The 20,261-nt window shown below is 43.8% G+C and overlaps 1 protein-coding gene across 2 annotated transcripts in view; it reads right to left on the bottom strand.

Moving 5' to 3' along the window:
• LOC124606626 (glycoprotein-N-acetylgalactosamine 3-beta-galactosyltransferase 1-like) overlaps nucleotides 1-14,684 on the bottom strand; it is a 66,264-nt gene extending 51,580 nt beyond the window's left edge. For both annotated transcript variants that reach the window (XM_047138621.1, XM_047138622.1), the window contains exon 1: nucleotides 14,552-14,684. In XM_047138621.1, coding sequence (XP_046994577.1) covers nucleotides 14,552-14,640 — 89 coding nt within the window. In that variant the 5' untranslated portion in view covers nucleotides 14,641-14,684. The remainder of the gene's footprint in view (nucleotides 1-14,551) is intronic.
• Between the last annotated feature and the right edge of the window lie 5,577 nt (nucleotides 14,685-20,261).

The raw sequence follows: 20,261 nt of genomic DNA, 5'->3' as shown, positions 1-20,261 counted from the left end.
TGAGCATCAAACAGCACGCCAAGAAAGCGATGTGTCTCCTCAACTCGAAGGAGTTCATTGGCAAGGTAGAGCTCTGGATGGAGGTGGACCGTTCGACGACGACAGAAATGCATCACTCGAGTCTTAGAGGCTGAGAAGTGAAAACCATGGTTGGATGCCCAAAAATGTGCCTTACGGATAGCTCCCTGCAGCTGCCGATCAGCAACACTGATGCTTGGGGAACTGTAATAAAGACAAAAGTCATTGGCATACAGAGGGGAACAGACCAATGAGCCCACCGCAGCCGCAAGACCATTAATCCTCACCAAAAAGAGGGGAACACTGAGAACCTAGCCCTGTGGGACACCGTTCTCCTGAATGTGAGCAGAGCTAAAGTAAGTGCCAACTCTAACCCGAAAGGAGCAATTGGAGAGAAAATTCCGTAGAAAAATCTGAAGTGGAACCCATAAGCCCCATTCATGCAGCATAGCAAGGATATGATGGCACCAGGTGGTATCGTACACCTTCCAAAGATCAAAGAAAACAGCAACTAGATGTTCTCGCCGAGTAAAAGCTGTACAAATAGCCGACTCTAGCGAGGGACAGAAGCATGAGGGCAAAAGCCAAAAAGCCAAAAAGCACACCTGAGATGGGGAGGTGCGTGAACCTATGGTGGCAACATATCGTTCCCAGCAGTCCTGTTTGCTCTGCCAGATTAACTGCCGAGCCCGGGCCCACAGCCATTTAAAGGCAACCAGATTCTCTAGGGAAGGATGATGCTAGTGTCACTGCAGGGCTTGCCGGCGGTTCCGGATAGCTTCTGCAAACTCTGGTGTCCACCAAGGGATTGACTTACACCTTAGGGTACTTGAAGAACAGGGGGGCAGCAGAAACAATGGCCATAGTGACCTCGTCCACTGCCAAATCAATGTCACCAGAAAGTGGAGGTTAGGTTAGTGTTGTTTAACATCCCGTCAACAACGAGGTCATTATAGACGGAGCGCAAGCTCGGGTTAGGGAAAGATGGGGAAGGAAATCGGCCGTGCCCTTTCAAAGGAACCATCCCGGCATTTGCCTGAAACAATTTAGGGAAATCACGGAAAACCTAAATCAGGATGGCTGGAGACGGGATTGAACCGTCATCCTCCCGAATGCGAGTTCAGTGTGCTAACCACTGCGCCACCTCGCTCGGTACCAGAAAGTGGAGCCATGGCCATAATAGCTGATGTGTAGGCTGCCCAATCAGGTCCATGAAGAGACCATCGTGGCAGCTGGTCAGGGGATTGGGATTGAAGAAGAAAAAAACCAGGATAGGAAAGTGGTTGCTACCACAGAGGTCGTCGTGGACCCTCCAACTGAGGTATGGAAGAAGACCTGAGCTACTAAGAGATAGATCAATGGCCGAGTATGAGCCATGAGCCAAGCTAAAATATGTAGGAGCACCAGTGTTAAGGAGGCAAATGTCCTGCTGTGCCAAGAGAGCCTCAATGTTCCTACCCTGGCGCGAGATCTGAGCCCCACCCCATAAAGCAGGCTGTTCCAGCTCGTCGGCTCCGTTGTGAGCCGCAGAGCGCTCCCTGCTCCAGGGAGCCGTGTCACTCGCTGTGACCATTCCATTCAAGTGGGCCGGCACGCCGGCACGTGGCACGGCTGGCTGAGGCAGGCGGCAAGGCAAGCGTTTTGATGTGCCAGGTGCATCTTACAAGATCGACAACCTCATACTCTTAGCTGCTAAGACATGGTGACATGCTACACCAGGAAATACAATGTTCAGGAAATAAATAAGAGACAACTGTTTTACAAGAAATTGCATACTAAATTTATTGGGCCTCTGTAGTTTGACATTTTCTTTTCATTACAAGATCGGAAATATCAGCCGTCAAAGTGTTCGCAGCGTTAATGCGGAGGATGGCCTTCATTGTTGCATTCTGAGGAAATGATCGTTCCTTACTTTTTACTCTTTTCATTGCTGAGAAAAGCTGCTCACAACAATACATAGATCCAAACATGCACATGATCTGAGCGGCATTGTTGTGAAGCTTGGGAAATGTTTTTTTGCTGCAATGAACGATACCATTGTGACGAATCCAACGTGTTGTAGTACCTCTCTTTCAACAAAGTTGAATTTTGCAAGTCAATAATCTCCAATTGAAGTGACAATGACAAGTAATCAGGGGAAACTGAAAAAGGAGTACTGAACACCTTAAGTTCCATTTCCAAACTAGTGAGGTCCTGGAATCATGTTTCAAACGACGTGATGAGCTGCTTTAACTTCGCTTGGTAATTGCCGAAAGTAGTACCTTCAGGTAGTTTTAAAGAAGCAAGACGATTGAAGAATGTTAAAAGTCCATTACTCATCTGCCTCTCAAATAAATGTAACTTTTCCATGAACGCTTTGATCTAGTCGTGCATGTCAACGATTAGCTGCCCTTTGCCCTGCAATGACAGATTTAAATTATTCAGATGCATAGCTATGTCAGCTAGGAACACCAGTTCTGATATCCATATTATATCTTTCAGACAACACATTTCTTCCCTTTCATTTCGAGGGAAAGGGATATTTCCTCACGAATGGCAGAGAAAACATCAAGAACTTTTCCCCGACTCAGCCAACAAACTGTACTGTGGTAAGGTATATCCCCATACTCCGCTTCATATCTTTCAGGAATCCTTTGAATTGGCGATGATTCATACCATGATGCTGCACAAAATTCATACACTTCACGACATCTTTCATTACGCCACCTAGCTCTACCGTTTCAGCACACAATGCCTCTTGATGAATAAAACAATGAAGAGTCAAAATGTCTTTCCCGAATTCGTCCCTGAGTTTATTTTTCAAACGAGAAGCAAAACCTTGGTGACGCCCGATCATTTGTGGAGCACCGTCTGGCGCTACGGAATGGAACTTATCCCACGGCAAATTCGTATTGTCCACTGATCCACAAACAGCTTCAAAAATGTCATGTCCTGTTGCGGTGTAATCGAGTAGTACCACATCCAAGAGCTCTTCAGTTACTTGCAGCTCCATGTCGACACCACACACAAAGACTGCAAGTTGAGCACAGTCCGATATGTCGGTGCTTTCGTCAAGTGCTAGCAAAAGTGCAACAAATCTCTCCGCCTTTTTCCTGAGCTGTGTCTCTAAATCTGCTGCCACGTCCAGGAATCGACGAGACATTGTTTGCTTCGACAGGCAAACCCCTTCAATTGCCTGCACCTCCCTTGGAAACAAACATTCTGCCACTGCTACCATGCATGATTTTACAAGTGGTCCCACTGAAAACGGCTTGTCACTCGTCACAATGATGTGAGCGACCCTGTAGCTTGATCGAATTGCAGATTCAGTAGTGTTTTCTCCGCTCTCATTCACCTGAAAATTATAAACGCATTACAGAACACGAACTATGTTGCATGTTTTGATACCCTCCGTATTACGAAACCGTTTTTAAACTTATGTCTCCTGGTATGTCGTTCTTAAGCCTGGCTACCAGTTCTCTGCGTGCAACGCCTTCTACCGGATCGTAGTGCGCTGTGTGAAGACGTGTATAATGTCGTTGTATATTGTACCTCTTCCCATAATTAAATACTTTATTACATACAAGACACTGCGGATGACCATCCCACTCAATGAATAGAAAGGTATCCTCCATTAGAGGTACAGGGCTCCCGCAGCTAGTCATAGCTGTCATTGAACACAGATTATTGCGCCAGTTACGGCTGCATGCGGCCAGGGGGCAGTGTGTTTGCTTTCCCCCTCCACGCAGGCTCCGAGCTGCCGCAGTGAGTGCTCCGGAGCGCTCCGGCTCCCTGGAGCTCGGTTGGAACAGCCTGCCAAATAAGGGTGGTGGGCATTTAAGTCCCCCAAAAGGAGGAATGGCGGGGGGAGCTGGGCGAACAAGGTAACTAGGTTAGCAAGAGGGACAACCTCATTTGGGGGAAGGTAGAGGGAACAGATGGTAAGCTCCATTCCTGCCCGGATTCTAACAGCCACAGCCTCGAGAGCCGTGTGAAGTGGCACTGGGGCATTAGGAACAGCGGAAAGAACATAAACACAGACACCCTGTCGTATTCTACGTGGTTCTTATAATAACCCCAGTAGCCACAGAGGGAGGGGGTCCACCAAACAGGAAACCAGGTTTCCTGTAGGGCCAGACAAGTGGCAGCAGGGAAGCGACACAAAAGCTGTTTCAACTCAGCAAGGTGGTGGAAAAAACCATGGCAATTCCATTGAAGGATAATGGTATCCGACTGTGAAGACATGAAAGAACCTGGGGTGGGGTGGACCGGGGGGGGGGGGGGGGGGGGAGGGGGGGGGGGGGATGGTCACGCCTTAGAAGCACTCACGGCCACCAGTTGCGAAGTAGCCTGATCAACTTCCATAGGAGCTGCGGGTCGAGCAACATCTAGCTCCTGAGTGGACACTAGATGCTCCACATCATCTTCAGGTGCAGTGGTGAACTCCTTTTCTGTCTCTATGTCCTTCTCCTTTTGCTTTTTCTTCTTTTTGGTAGGGTCCCGTTTGTCCTTCGGTTTATCAGGCTGGGTGGGCTTTTCTGACCCAGTCTCATGGACCGAGGGAGGCCTGAAGCCCTACGGCCCTCAGGTGGTGGCTTTTTCAGCCACTGGCTGACATCTGGAGGGGTAGTAACCATGGAAGGGAGGGCACCAAGTGATCCCTTCTGCGCGAGGGGAGCCGGAGGAGGCGTGCACTTCTCTGGCGCAGAGGTGGGGACTGAAGTCCCTAAAGAAGGAGGGGTTGTTACTCCCAATGAAAACAGGGGAGCAATGGAAAAGAGTGTTCCCCCAACTACCAGGGGGGCAGGAATAGACGGCCGGGCTGGAGGGCCCACAAAAAGCCGCTGAGCTTGGGGGCTCATCGTCAGGGATGACGATATTGAATCTGCTGCAGCATACATCGATGAAATGCACACAGGGTGAAGTCGATCGTACTTGCGTTTAGCCTCTGCATAAGTGAGACTGTCCAAGGTCTTACACTCCATAACCTTCCGTTCTTTTTGATAAGCCGCACAGTCTGATGAGCAAGGTGAATGTTTCTGTCCACAGTTGACACAAACTTGGGGCGGCAAACATGGGACGTTGGGGTGGGAGGCACGTCCACAATCCCGACAGGTAGGATTGGCGTCACATCTCGATGACATATGCCCAAACCTCCAGCACTTAAAACAGCGCATGGGAGGAGGGATGTAAGGCTTAACATCACATCAATATATCATCATCTTGACCTTCTCGGGCAGGGTGTCACCCTCAAAAGCCAAGATGAAGGCGCCGGTGGTGACCCTACTATCTTTAGGTCCCTTGAAGACACGTCGTACAAAGTGGACACCACGGCATTCCAGATTTGCATGGAGCTCGTCGTCAGACTGTAACAACAGGTAACGATGAAAAATAAGTCTCTGAACCATATTGAGGCTCTTATGAGGCATAATGGAGACTTAAACATCACCGAACTTGTCACAAGCAAGCAATGCCCGTGACTGTGCTGGGTATGCTGTCTGTACGAGGACTGCTCCAGACCTCATTTTACACATGCCCTCAACTTCTCCAAACTTGTCCTCTAAATTTTCCCAAAAAACTGAGGCTTTGTGGTCAGAAATGAGACCCCATCTGTTCGGCTGTTCTTTTCATGGTGGTCCCACGAGCAGCTAGGGAAAGGCATGTCCACCCAGACAAAGCCCTGCTTGCCTGGGTAAGCCTAATACAACTGGGGGCGGCAGGTTCCCCAGAGGTCGCCCGCTAGCAACTGTTCTACCTCAACAGCCATTCATCTCCTTGGCGTGCAGCACACCTTGAGATTGAGGTTTTTTTATAAAGGTTTATACCACCCTCGTGACCCAGGCAATTAAGCCAAGATCCCCGGGCTCTGTACCATACAATGTTCCACCGTCGTGCCTTACGGTAGTCGTTGAAGCACGCTCAGAGCTTACGGTATTGAGGACTGGTGGCGCTTCCCTGTCCCCAGCTCAGGGACCCCAGGGTTGCCAAGCCTGTACCCAGCAACTAAATGCTGAACCCCCTGGGGGGACCGATTGTTACTTCCATTAAACAAACTTGCCCTTGCATCATGTTGTCTCTAACGGCTTTAGCAAAATATAATTTTATTGCATTGCACACAGAGAAATGTACTGTTCCAAATCAACCACACCTGTTTTGACTGCTCAATAATGAACTGCAAAATGTATGTCATTTCCTCTTACATTCTGGTACATTCACTTACTTACTGATGAGTCTTGGTATGACAAATTTAGCACTGGTATCCGAGTGAGATTATTTAAGTCTGGTTCATTTGCAGAGTAATGTGCATCTGTAAATTATTTCTGTTCGTACAGTTCTTAGAAGCTTTCATCTCATGTGTGTTTCATTCAAATAACCGCTGAAATTCTGTCCACAGATGGATCCGCTGGGATTGACCAACTGCCCTGTCATCCTCTGCTATTGGCATCATTTTGATGTGATATGGAGGGGTGGAGGCCAGTACACCCCTGTCCTAGCTGTTGTAAATTTTGCAGACCTGGTTCCACTACCACTCATCAAGTAGCTCCTCAACTGGCATCACAAGGTTTTGTGCACTCTGTTCCAATACTCCCACCGAGGGAAAAATCCCTAATGGCAGTCAGTCACAATGACCACACAGCTGCAGAGGTGGGCAATAGAATACTGTACCGTAAAGAAATTCTTTATTTTGAACAATTTATCATCCACACAAACTCATCCAGTGCTACTGGATGCTTCTAGGTAGTTGGCGCCTTCATTTTCAAACATCAAGAAATGGGCAATTGAATTCAAACATGACCTCATTATTAGCTAGGTGAAATATGGTCAAAAACTATAACCAAGCTGAATCCACGAAGAAAGGGCAAGAAATGATACTGCTTGGCCTGAGAGTAAATGTGTTTGAGATAGCTGTTGAAAAAAAAAGAGTATAACACATTTTACATCACGCAATAACTGTAAGAAACTTTCGCGTGAGAAGAGTGCCATATGTATTGAATGCTGGCCAAGAGCAAAAGCCTAGCTACAGTTGTGTCATTAAAAATCTACATTTTATTTTTCTTCCCAATTTCTTACTGAGTGTGAGTCACCCAGAACAAAGTACTAATCGTATTCCATGAGCCTGACAAAAAGTGTAGGGGTTTATTTAATGTCCTGAGAGGTAGACTGCACACAATAAATTATAAGACCCAAGTAGCACAAAAGACAAACTTTATTAACACAGCACAGGAAGAACAAGGTTTAACATAATGTAGCTTCTGAATGATACAACTGGAAGAGATCTTCCTGATCTTGTAATGTGACATAGCTGAGAGACTATTGTGACCTGGGTCATGATGATGTCGTGACAGAAGCCATGAAGCTAGTCCATCGTGATGTTGTTCATGATGGTAACTGCGATGGCTGCTGAGGTGCCAAGTCCAGGAGAAGCCAGTATCAGACAGGCGAGGACTCCAAAAATGAAAACTGGCTAATTGGCATGATGCAGCTGGTGTGAGCTCCAAGTGATGGGCATTGAGCCCAGAGCATTAGAAGGTATGCTGCAGTCCACTTGTGGTCGAGCAACATATTTGCAGGCAGAAGAACATCGCTTGGCACTCAATGCGCACATGATGCTGATGCAACATAATTCCTGAAATGGCAGCAACACTCTTGCCAATGCGCATGTTGCTTGAAAGCAAGGCTGGTCCGCCTGGTGGGCACTTGCTACAAGTCAGTGGGTCCACAAGTGTGTTATGTTTTGTCTGCAATAATGCTTCCTTGACATGCAGTGTACTAGTGAAGCTCAGCACATGACTGTCTCCAGTGGAGGAGAACCTGCAGTACTGGGGCAGACGAGCTGCTGGTTTTGGGCATTGTATTAGAAGCAGAAGTGGTTAGTATATGACATTCCTTTCCCCTTAAGGAGAAAGATGGTGAAGCCATTTGATGCTCGCCACAGAACCAGTGTGGGATGTGGCAGAGTGAATGAGGAAGAGCGGAGCCAATGGGTGCCCACAGGGAGTGGTGGCTCCCCAAGGTGGCATGGGAACCCTAAGGGTGTGAAGAGCAGGTCGCAGCTGTGACCCTGTCCCGGAATATGAGATCTGAGGTAGTGAAGCAGTTGCTGCAGGCGGTGTGGATGATCTAGGTTTGGCTGTGAAGGACACTGATTGAAACAAGAGCAAAAACTGCAGGTTCGTGGATGCTGTGATAGCATGAAATGCAGTGTCACTGTCGGCCATGGCTTGGGAAAGGCACTATGTGTGGGAGCAATGACAGGTGCAGGTGGAGGGTGGTAGGTGAGATGATGGTGCCAGCAAGGAAAGGGAACTGCACCCAGAGGATGGAGATGTGAGGCATGGGCAGTGAGGGGTACAGCTGGAGCCAAGGTCATACAGAAGCGCAGAAGTTTTTGGTCTGTGGTGGCAGATGTGCTGTGAGGCATCAAGGTCATGTGTACAGAACAGGAAAATGGGCCTGAGGTGGTAGATGCATTGTAAGGCATCAACGTCATGTGGAGGGGGGGAAGGGGACAATACGAGGTAGGGCTGTTTGGAAGTCTACGAGAATGTCGTCACTGGTGGCATGTGCGCACGAGCACAGTAGTAGTAGGGCAAAGAGGGAGGTCCAGAGTGGTTGGAAGATCATTGGCATATATGATGTGTGCAAGAGCACAGAAGGAGGGGGCCATAGGGACTCCCAGAGTGGTAGGAAGATCATCGCTGTTTGTGGTACCCACAAGAGCACAGACAAAGAAGGATCTGGTAGAGATCCCTGGAGTGGTGAGAAGGTTGTCCCCACAGTGTGCGTAGGAACGCAGAAGGAGTGCTGGTAGCAAAGCCCAGAATTTCGTCAATGGAAGTAATGTGTGCAGGAGCACAGACAAAGGAGTGCTGGTAGGGAAGCCCAATGCTATGGGAAGGTAAGTTTTGTGGCACTTCTGTGATGGCTGCATCTCTAAGGCAAAAGCATGAAGCACAGGGGCAGCATCAGACTTGGTCAAGCAAGGCCACAATTGGGCGGGGCTACAGTGGTATAGGAGCCACCTGTTGTGTGCTAATTCCACCAGAGGATCAGTAGAAGAGCTGTCATATGGAACCCAGAGCTGTTAAGGGCACAAAATGCTAAGCAACCCTCAATTGTGGAAGAGACTGGATGGTGTAATGATATAACTTAATCCTCATTACACATTCTGAGTGTCAGGCTGTATGCAATAAATGGGAGACATGTAACTAACATATCACAGAAAGAAGGAGGTTTAACACAATGCAGCTTCTGATGAATGATACAACTGAAAGGGATTCTCCTAATCTAGTAATGTGGTGTAACGAAGAGTCTGCTGTTGTCCGGGTCCCAATGATGTCATGACCTAGGTCAAGGCACTAGTCCATAGTGATGTAGGTCGTGATGGTAACTGTGGAGGCCGCTGGGGTACTAGCTCAGGGGAAGGCCGGTGTTGGAAAGGCAAAAGCTCTGAAAGCAACTACTGGCGAATAAGCTTGGTGCAGTTGGTGTGAGCTCTGAATCATGGGCCTTGAGGTCAACATCAAGCCTGGAACATGACCAGAAGAATGAGATAGTGTACTGCCAATTGCTTCCTGTTGATCAGTTCCTCTATATACGCAGCAGGCGGCAGGCGAGTATGTGAGATTGGATATGTTGTAATCCCTGTGATGGCAGTGCCACTTTCATTGATGCACGCTCTGTATCAGTGAGGTTGGACCTCTAGAGGTGCCAGCTAGAGGACAGTGGGTCAACAGGCACGTTACGGTTTGTCGGCAGTAATGTTTCCACACTGCATGCTGTACTGGCAATGCTCAGCATGTGACTGTCTCCGGTGGTGGAGAGCTTGCGATAGTGGAGCAGACAACCTGTTACTTATGGATGTTATGTCTGAAGCAGAAGTGGCCAGTATATGATCAGTTGTATGGCAGTTTACAAGATGCAAAATGGATTATTGGTTACCTTGCAAAATGTAACATAAGTGACAAAGACTACATAAGTCATCTAAATCAACTGCATGAAGAAATACATGGAAAGGGTCCTGGACTGAGAAAAAAAGGGGAAAAACATTGGGAGGAATTATTCACCACTGAAGCATCTACCATATCCATCAGATTTGATAATATTAACCACCCACTTACTTTCACTTCTAATGAAATTTGTAGCTACAAAATAACTATGGCCCAATGATGAGATAAATGTTGGAGAGAGTCTTCTGCTCTAAAATGTAACTAAGTGAAAAACAAGGGAAGTGTTTAATTTTACTGTACCTTTCTTTGTATCATCTGTTGATATAGAGAAAAATGTGTCTTTTTAATTCATTTTCTACAAGTTCTACCGAATGTGGAGCCAACATATTTTGTACCAGCACCTCACATTTTGTACACCCAAAGTAAGTTCTGGATTTTACTTTGAGGCTTTGAAAATTGTACTTCCTATCGAAATACCGCAATCAATGGAAAGCAATGAGCTAGAACACACATTATTATGGTTACACATAACTTCATGACATAAAAGTGACAGTTCTACTGCTGAAACTTCATTGTCTGTAGAAGAATATTTTACAATGGCCCCAATACCCTCACTTTTTTATTGGGGGAAAGGAAAAGCAGGGCACAGTATACAGTTTACCATCCCTTTGTCATTACATTCAGTTAACCACCGCTTGAACTGTTTATGCTCTGACCATTCAGTAAGGAATGTGCACATTCTTTTCAGTTTTGTCTTTTGCGTTTCATTCTAGCTGTCACAACTGTCTATCACTTCATTCATGGTGACTGCTATTTGTATCTTACTTCATATACTGAGCATTTTAAATATGAACTGGACTCCAGAAAACCCTGAAATAACTATATTATTAACAACATTTTGCTCTTAAAGGACAGTGATGGAATAAAACATTTCAGTACTCCTTTTACTCGGTCACCCATAAACACAACTGCCTGTTCAACACTATTCTGGAAATGAAGCAGTGAAACAGTTGATTTTTAACCCGAGGAAAACACAGCTGAGCCAAGGACTTTTTGTATGAGACAGGCGAAATACCCTCAGACTTCAAGAAGAATATAATAATTCCAATTCCAAAGAAAGCAGGTGTTGACAGATGTGAAAATTACCAAACTATCAGTTTAATAAGTCACGGCTGCAAAATACTAACGCAAATTCTTTACAGACGAATGGAAAAACTAGTAGAAGCCGACCTCGGGGAAGATCAGTTTGGATTCCGTAGAAATATTGGAACACGTGAGGCAATACTGCCTCTAATCTTAGAAGCTAGATTAAGGAAAGGCAAACCTACGTTTCTAGCATTTGTAGACTTAGAGAAAGCTTTTGACAATGTTGACTGGAATACTCTCTTTCAAATTCTGAAGGTGGCAGGGGTAAAATACAAGGAGTGAAAAGCTATTTACAATTTGTACAGAAACCAGATGGCAGCTATAAGAGTCAAGGGACATCAAAGGGAAGCAGTGGTTGGGAAGGCAGTGAGACAGGGTTGTAGCCTCTCCCCGATGTTATTCAATCTGTATATTGAGCAAGCAGCGAAGGAAGCAAAAGAAAAATTCAGATTAGGTATTAAAATCCATGGAGAAGAAATAAAAACTTTGAGGTTTGCCAATGACATTGTAATTCTGTCAGAGACAGCAAAGGACTTGGAAGAATGGAATGGACAGTGTCTTGAAAGGAGAGTATAAGATGAACATCAACAAAAGCAAAACGAGGATAATGGAATGTAGTCAAATTAAGTCGGGTGATGCTGAGGGAATCAGATTAGGTAATGAGACACTTAAAGTAGTAAAAGAGCTTTGCTATTTGGGGAGCAAAATAACTGATGATGGTTGAAGTAGAAAGGATATAAAATGTAGACTGGCAATGGCAAGGAAAGCATTTCTCAGGAAGAGAAATTTGTTAACATCGAGTATAGACTTGAGTGTCAGGAAGTCGTTTCTGAAAGTATTTGTATGGAGTGTAGCCATGTATGGAAGTGAAACATGGACGATAAATAGTTTGGACAAGAAGAGAATAGAAGCTTTTGAAATGTGGTGCTACAGAAGAATGCTGAAGATTAGATGGGTAGATCACATAACTAATGAGGAAGTATTGAATAGGATTGGGGAGAAGAGAAGTTTGTGGCACAATTTGACTAGAAGAAGGGATCGGTTGGTAGGACATATTCTGAGGCATCAAGGGATCACCAATTTGGTACTGGAGGGCAGCGTGGAGGGTAAAAATCATAGAGGGAGACCAAGAGATGAATACACTAAGTAGATTCAGAAGGATGTAGGTTGCAGGAAGTACTGGGAGATGAAGGAGCTAGCACAGGATAGAGTAGCATGGAGAGCTGCATCAAACCAGTCTCAGGACTGAAGACCACAACAACAACAGACACATATAAATCAATACATTGACTGTATAATCTAACACCATGGGTAGATTGTTCCAAACACACTCCATACTGTTAGTTTTACTCAGATTTGTTGTTGTTGTTGTTGTTGTTGTTGTTGGACAAATTTCTCTTCTCCCTAGTTCCACTGAGTATTTCCTCATTAGTTGTGTTCTATCAACTGGTCCCTTCTTTTAGTCACATTGTGCCATAAATTTCTTTTCTTCCCTAATTTGAATTTGTACATCCTCATATAGTTATTTAATCTAACCATTATCTTCAACGTTCTTCTCTACTGCCACGTAAGAAAATCTTTTATTTTCTTTTTGTCTGAACCGCTTATCGCACACTTCTCAGTCCCAGACAAGGCTACACTCCAGACAAATATCTTCAGAAAAGACTTCCTAAGAAAAACATAAATTCCATCCACAGGTCCTAGTGGGCCCATCAGCATTGACCGACTGCCATTTTATCCCCCAGAAATGCCGTCATTGGATTCAGTAAAGAGGAGCATAGGGGGTCAGTACACTGCTTTCCCGGCTGTTGTCATCTTTCGTAACCTGGAGCTGCTTCCTAACACTCAAATTTACATTCAAATGTTAGCAAATTTATCTTTGTCAGAACCACTTTTCTTCCCACTGCCAGTCTCCAATTTACATCTTTTCTGTTTTGTAACATCAGTTATTTTACTGCCCAAATAGCAAAACTCAACTATTACTTTTAGTGTCTCATATCCTAATATAACTCCTATTGCCTAATTTAATTCGTCCTTTCAAGACACTGTCCATTCTGCTCAAATGCTCTTGCAAGTCCTTTGCTGTATCTGACATTATTACGATGGCACTGGCAACCCTTGAGGTTTTTATTTCTTCTCTCTGAACTTTAATTCCTTCTCCAAATTTTTCTTTAGTTTCCTTCATGGCATGATCCACATACAGATTGAATAACTTCAGGGATAGTCTAACAACCTATCTCACTCCCTTCTCAACCATTTCATACCGTTCAACTCTGCTTTCAGTTCGAGTTGCAAATAACCTTTTCCTCCCTGTAATTTACTCCTGCTACTTCCAAAATTTTGAAGTCCAGTCAAAATCATCAAAAGCTTTTGCTAAGTCTACAAATGTTATAAACACGGTTTTCTTTTCTTTGACCTATCTTCCAAGATATGTCATAGAGTCAGTATTGCCTTGTGTGTTCCTACATTTCTCTGGAACCCAAACCGATCTTCTCCAAGGCTAGCTTCTGCCAGATTTTCCATTCTTCTGTAAGCAACCATAATTCATTAAACTGACACTTCAGTAATATTCATGTTTGTCAGCAGTTGACTTCTTTGGAACTGTAATTATAACATATTTATTGAAGTCTGAGGATATATCCCCATGTCTCATACATCTTGCCCACCAGATGGAATGGCTTTGTCATGGGTGCCCCTCCCAAGGGTATCAGTATTTCTGTGGAACTGTCATCTACTCTAGGGGCTTTGTTTCTATGTAGGTCTTTCACTGTTCTGTCAAATTCTTCTCTCCTTTCACATCTTCATGTGTTCTCTTCCCTTTCTACAATACTGCCTTCAAGTTCAATTCCTTGAATAGACCCCTACACTTTCCTTCCCTTCTGTGCCTAGTAGTGGTTTTCCATCTGAGCTCCTGATATTTATAGAGCTGCTTCTCTTTTGATCAAAGGCATACACATCTATTCATTGCAAGTAATTTATGCTACAATAATATCTTCCCTTCCCCTCTTTGACTGTAGTTTCTTGATACATCATGCAGGTGTTTAATTGAATATTATATTTGAGTTCTTACACACAACAAAAATGCTTCTATAAGGTAACCTAACTGCAAAAGTGTAACCTAATTCATGGTATCTGAAGATAAAAATATTGGTGGGCAGTCCGCCTCATAATATAATCATGACAGAAAATATTGAAAAATCCACAAGCACTATGATTTTGGGGAACAACATCTAGCCAGAGACACAAGCAAAATGTTTATTATGCATGGGAAGTAACAACCCTCAAAAAAATTGCAAACATAACACATGTCCTCCAACTCAATACAGGACATCAGGAATGTGATGTATGACTCTAATGATGCTTAAAATTATGTGAGACAGATCTCTTCATCATCAAGCCAGAAGTTAATGAAAATGAACACACAATACATTTCAAAAATAATGTTTTCTCATACTCACCTAACAGGATAAAGGCTCAATTCACCCACTGCCACACGGCTTGTGGCAAGTAATATATATGCAAAGCTGAATCCAAACAGTATACCCATTGCCAATGTCAAGACAAAGGTGCGACCAACCTTCGGTCGGAAAACACCTGAAATGAATGGAGAATTCTTAGTGCAAATACAGAAAGCAAATAATGTTAACAAGCAACTGTGTAATCTCAAGCAATCACTGCATAATATGTTAGTCACTACAGCAACCTTTACTAAAAAATATATCACTCTAAGATGAATGTTTCAATTTAACTTGGTTATTTCCTACATTGTTCTGCATCAGCAACTAAACATCCTGGAGCTACATCTGACTACTTTGAATCTAAGTTCATAGGAAACTTTTAGATGTACTATTAAAAATGAACATACACTGATTTCTCCAGTGGTAAACAGGTCACAACCATCATCTTTTACATATATGAAGATGGTATCTGTTCTTTAGGACATGTCCGAAAGAACAGATACCACTGGTGATCTTGCGGTTCTCGTAGAATGAAATTACAATGAAATCCAGACCTTTAGCTGCTTACATGCATTGATAAATATTGATGGGGACACTTGAAAATGTGCGTCCCAACCGGGACTTGAACCCGAGATCTCCTGCTTACATGGCAGGCACTCTATCAGTCTGAGCCACCAACAACACAGAGAATAGCGTGACTGCAGCGACTTAACTCTGGCACGCTCCCCATGAGACCCACATTTTCAGCTTACTGTCCACATACTGCATTTGTAGTGCCCCTGCCCACTATACTCATTACTCGCGGCAGTCAATCTACTGATTTCCGTAAGAGTTCAGGCAATGTGAGTGCATCTGCACTGAAGAAGATCATTGGCCGGTAAGCATTATCTATATGAATATGGTATCTGTTCTTTCAGACATGTCCGAAAGAACAGATACCATTGGTGATCTTGCAGCTCTCAAAGAATAAAATTACAATGAAATCCAGACCTCACGGGGAGTGTGCCAGAGAGAAATCCCTGCAGTCGCATTATCCTCTGTGTCCTTGGTGGCTCAGACGGATAGAGCGCCTGCCATGTAAGCAGCAGATCCCGGGTTCAAGTCCGGTCGGGGCACACGTCTTCAACTGTCCCCATTGATATTTTCGCCTGTAATCAGCTAAAGGTCTGGATTTCACTGTAATTTCATCATCTTTTACAGTCTATTTTTCATTAACAAAACAATTTTGGTCACATATCATACGTTAACAAATAATAAATGGTATCTTTCATGTATAAATATTCATTACATCGAATTACTTAGACTTAATACTCAATACTTAAAATATCAAACATTTATCAAAGATGTTTAATATGACAAACTATGATTGTCCCTAGTTTTCTATAACTGTCCCATGTCCCTACAGGGGTATGATGGAAGACTCTCAAGTCCCTACTTTTTGTGGTTTATTTTTACAGTTTTACTTTTTTTACATCATAATGCATAATTTTTTAATTTCATAGTCTTTTGTTTAACATCTTATTTTTGTTAGCAAAGGTCAATGTGTGTAAAATACACATCAGCAACAGGTGAATGGGTTTGAAAATCAACTGTTTCACTGCTTTGTTTTCATAACAGTGTCGAGTAGGCAGTGGTATTTATGGAGTGGTCAATTAAAAGGAGTATTGAAATCTTTCATTCCTTCACTGTTTCTTAAAAGCAAAATGATGTTAATAGTATGGTGAGTTTGTTGTTTTCTGGAGTCCAGTTTATATTTACAATGCTCAGAAGATTAAGTGAAAACACAAATAGCAGTTGCCATGAATGTAGTGACGACAGTTAGAATGAAATAAAACAAAACAAAAACAAAAAAACTGAAAAGAATGTGCAGAGGCCTTAATGAATGGTCAGAGCATAAACAGTTCAAGAGATGGTTAGCTAAATGTAATGACAAAGTGATGATAAACTGTATATAGTGTTTCCTGCCCCCCCCCCCCCTTTTTCAGTAAAAAGCATTTACCAAGAGAGTAAGATAAACTTTCTTTTGCATCAAGTTCCAAAAGTAAATGGATTACAAATTTTTTTAGTGTAAAATATTCTTCTACAGAAAATGATGTTTCAGCAGCGGAACTGTCACTTATCTCGTGAAGTTACGTGTAACCATAATCATGTTTGTTCTAGCTCATTGCTTTCCACTGATTCTGGTATTTCGATAGGAAGTACATTTTTCAAAGTCTTGATGTTAAGTCCAAAACTTCATTGTGGGTGTACAAAATGTGAGATGCTGGTACAAAATGTGGACTCAGTAGAACTCACAGAAAACAAATTAAAAAGGTACATTTTTCTCTACACCAACAAATGGGACAATAAAGGTAAAGTAATACTAAATACTTTCCTGTGCCATTAAAAAAGTTTTCTGGGGTATCTGGGGTGAAGGTTAAATTACTAAGCATCCATAACTATGAAAATAATCAATTTTTGACAGTAAAATGCAATTGGATAGACAAAAAAATATACTCATGAAGTGGCAGTAGGAGAACGCACATATAAAAAAAATGTTTTGCATACGAAACCTTTCAGAGCCAGTGACTCCTCCTCCTGGCAGAAGAGGTGAAAATGAAAAGGACTGGAGAAGTTTAGGAAAAGGGTAGAATTCAGGAAAGCCACCCAGAACCCCGGGTCATGGGAGACTTATCAGACTGGATGAGAAGGAAAGACTTTCCCTCCACAGATTCCCATTTGAGTTCATGAAGCATTTCTGTAATACTTGCATGTTGCTCGAACATGCTGGTAACAAATCTAGCAGCCCATCTCTGAATTGCTCCAATATCTTCTTTTATCCGGTCTGGTACGGATACCACACAATTGATCAGCACTCAAGAATAGGTCATACAAATGTTCTATATGTTGTCTCCCTCACAGATGAACTACACTTTCCTAACATTATCCCAATAAACCGAAGCTGACCACCATTCACCTTCCCTACTACAATCCTTACATGCCGATCCATTTCATATCGCTTTTCAAACGTTACACCTACACTTTTAATCAATATGACTGTGTGATGATAAAGATATTGGTCTGTAATTTTGTGGATCTTTCTTTTACCCTTCTTATAACAGGAGTCACATGGCTTTTTTCAAGTCACTTGGGAACTTTGTGATGTGTGAGAGATACGCAATAAGTGGAAGCTATGTACAGGGTTAATGCTGTAGAGTAGTCTTTGTAAAACCCAACTGGGATGCCATCCAGACCTGGATACTGATTTGTTTTCAACTCCTTCAGTTTCTTCTCTACACCAGGGATGTCTATTACTATATAGTGAACAAAAACACACAGACAAACAAAGCCAGAGCATCCTGAAAATGTTGTTGTCGTCGTCTTCAGCCCAGAGACTGGTTTGATGCAGCTCTCCATGCTACTCTACCATGTGCAAGCTTCTTCATCTCTCAGTACCTGTTGCAACCTACATCCTTCAGAATCTGCTTAGTGTATTCATCTCTTAGTCTCCCTATACGATTTTTACCCTCCACACTGTTCTCCAATACTAAATTTGTGATCCTTCGAGATACCTCAGAACATGTCCTACCAACCGATCCCTTCTTCCAGTCAAGTTGTGCCATGAATTCCTCTTCTCCCCAATTCTATTCAATACCTCCTCATTAGTTATGTGACCTACCCATCCAATCTTCAGCATTCTTCTGTAGCACCACAATTCGAAAGCTTCTATTCTATTGTCTTAACTATTTATCAGCCAGGTTTCACTTCCATAAAGGTCAAAAAATGCCTATTAGACTGGAAAGGAAAGCATTAAGGAAAAAAGTCATATGCCATATACTAGCACAGGGTCCAGTCACATTAATGTGACCGCCACCTATAATCGACATCAGCGTGCAACAACCACTCACAGATGTGGGTGGCAGTACTAGCAGGACAGGGGATATATAGTATGCAGGGGTGAATGCAGAAAACAGTGCAGTCATCGTCCTAATGCAGATATGGAGTGATTGATCTGATGTCGGCATTACGAGGTGCTTTCAAGTTCTAAGGCCTCCGATTTATTTTCTAATTAACTACTCACCCGAAATCGATGAAACTGGCGTTACTTCTCGACGTAATCGCCCTGCAGACGTACACATTTTTCACAACGCTGACACCATGATTCCATGGCAGCGGTGAAGGCTTCTTTAGGAGTCTGTTTTGGCCACCGGAAAATCGCTGAGGCAATAGCAGCACGGCTGGCGAATGTGCGGCCACGGAGAGTGTCTTTCATTGTTGGAAAAAGCCAAAAGTCACTAGAAGCCAGGTCAGGTGAGTAGGGAGCATGAGGAATCACTTCAAAGTTGTTATCTCGAACAAACTGTTGCGTAACGTTAGCTCGATGTGCGGGTGCGTTGTCTTGGTGAAACAGCACACGCGCAGCCCTTTCCGGACGTTTTTGTTGCAGTGCAGGAAGGAATTTGTTATTCAAAACATTTTCATAGGATGCACCTGTTACCGTAGTGCCCTTTGGAACGCAATGGGTAAGGATTACGCCCTCGCTGTCCCAGAACATGGACATCATCGTTTTTTCAGCACTGGCGGTTACCCAAAATTTTTTTGGTGGCGGTGAATTTGTGTGCTTCCATTGAGCTGACTGGCGCTTTGTTTCTGGATTGAAAAATGGCATCCACGTCTCATCCATTGTCACAACCGACGAAAAGAAAGTCCCATTTATGCTGTCGTTGCGCGTCAACATTGCTTGGCAGCATACCACACGAGCAGCCATGTGGTCGTCCGTCAGCATTCGTGGCACCCACTTGGATGGCACTTTTCGCATTTTCAGGTCGTCATGCAGGATTGTGTGCACAGAACCCACAGAAATGCCAACTCTGGAGGCGATCTGTTCAACAGTCATTCGGCGATCCCCCAAAACAATTCTCTCCACTTTCTCGATCATGTCGTCAGACCGGCTTGCGCGAGCCCGAGGTTGTTTCGGTTTGTTGTCACACGATGTTCTGCCTTCATTAAACTGTTGCACCCACGAACGCACTTTCTACACATCCATAACGCCATCATCACATGACTCCTTCAACTGTCAATGAATTTCAATTGGTTTCACACCACGCAAATTCAGAAAACGAATGATTGCACACTGTTCACGTAAGGAAAACGTCGCCATTTTAAGTATTTAAAACAGTTCTCGTTCTCGCCGCTGGCGGTAAAATTCCATCTGCCGTATGGCGCTGCCATCTCTGGGACGTATTGACAATGAACGTGGCCTCATTTTAAAACAATGTGCATGTTTCTATCTCTTTCCAGTTCGGAGAAAAATAATCAGAGGCCTTAGAACTTGAATGCACCTCGTATCATTGGCTGTCAGGCCAAGGGTGGAAGCATTTCCAAACTGGTTAGGTTTGTAAACTGTTAGTATGTGCTGTGGTTAAAGTACATGGTGCATGGAAAAAGGCAACTGTGGTACACCACAGACCTAAATGACAGGGGTGAACGACTGGTTCATGTATCCATGCTGACTGTTTTTCGACGACAAAAAAGGCTGGACTTTGCAGCAAGCACCACAAATGGATGTCCAATGAGTAGCAACAGGTGGCCTTTTCAGATAAATCATGTTATACGCTCCATTGGACAGATGGCCTTTGGCATGTACAGCATGAAGATTCGAAAGCAAACACCTTGGAACACTCATTGGAAGGGTCCTGGCTGGAGGAGGAAACATTATGCTCTGTGGAAT

Source organism: Schistocerca americana, chromosome 3 (genome assembly GCF_021461395.2).
Source record: "Schistocerca americana isolate TAMUIC-IGC-003095 chromosome 3, iqSchAmer2.1, whole genome shotgun sequence".
NCBI lineage: Eukaryota > Metazoa > Arthropoda > Insecta > Orthoptera > Acrididae > Schistocerca > Schistocerca americana.
The sequence above is the reverse complement of the archived record's forward strand: the minus strand, read 5'-3'. Positions and strand labels throughout refer to the sequence as shown.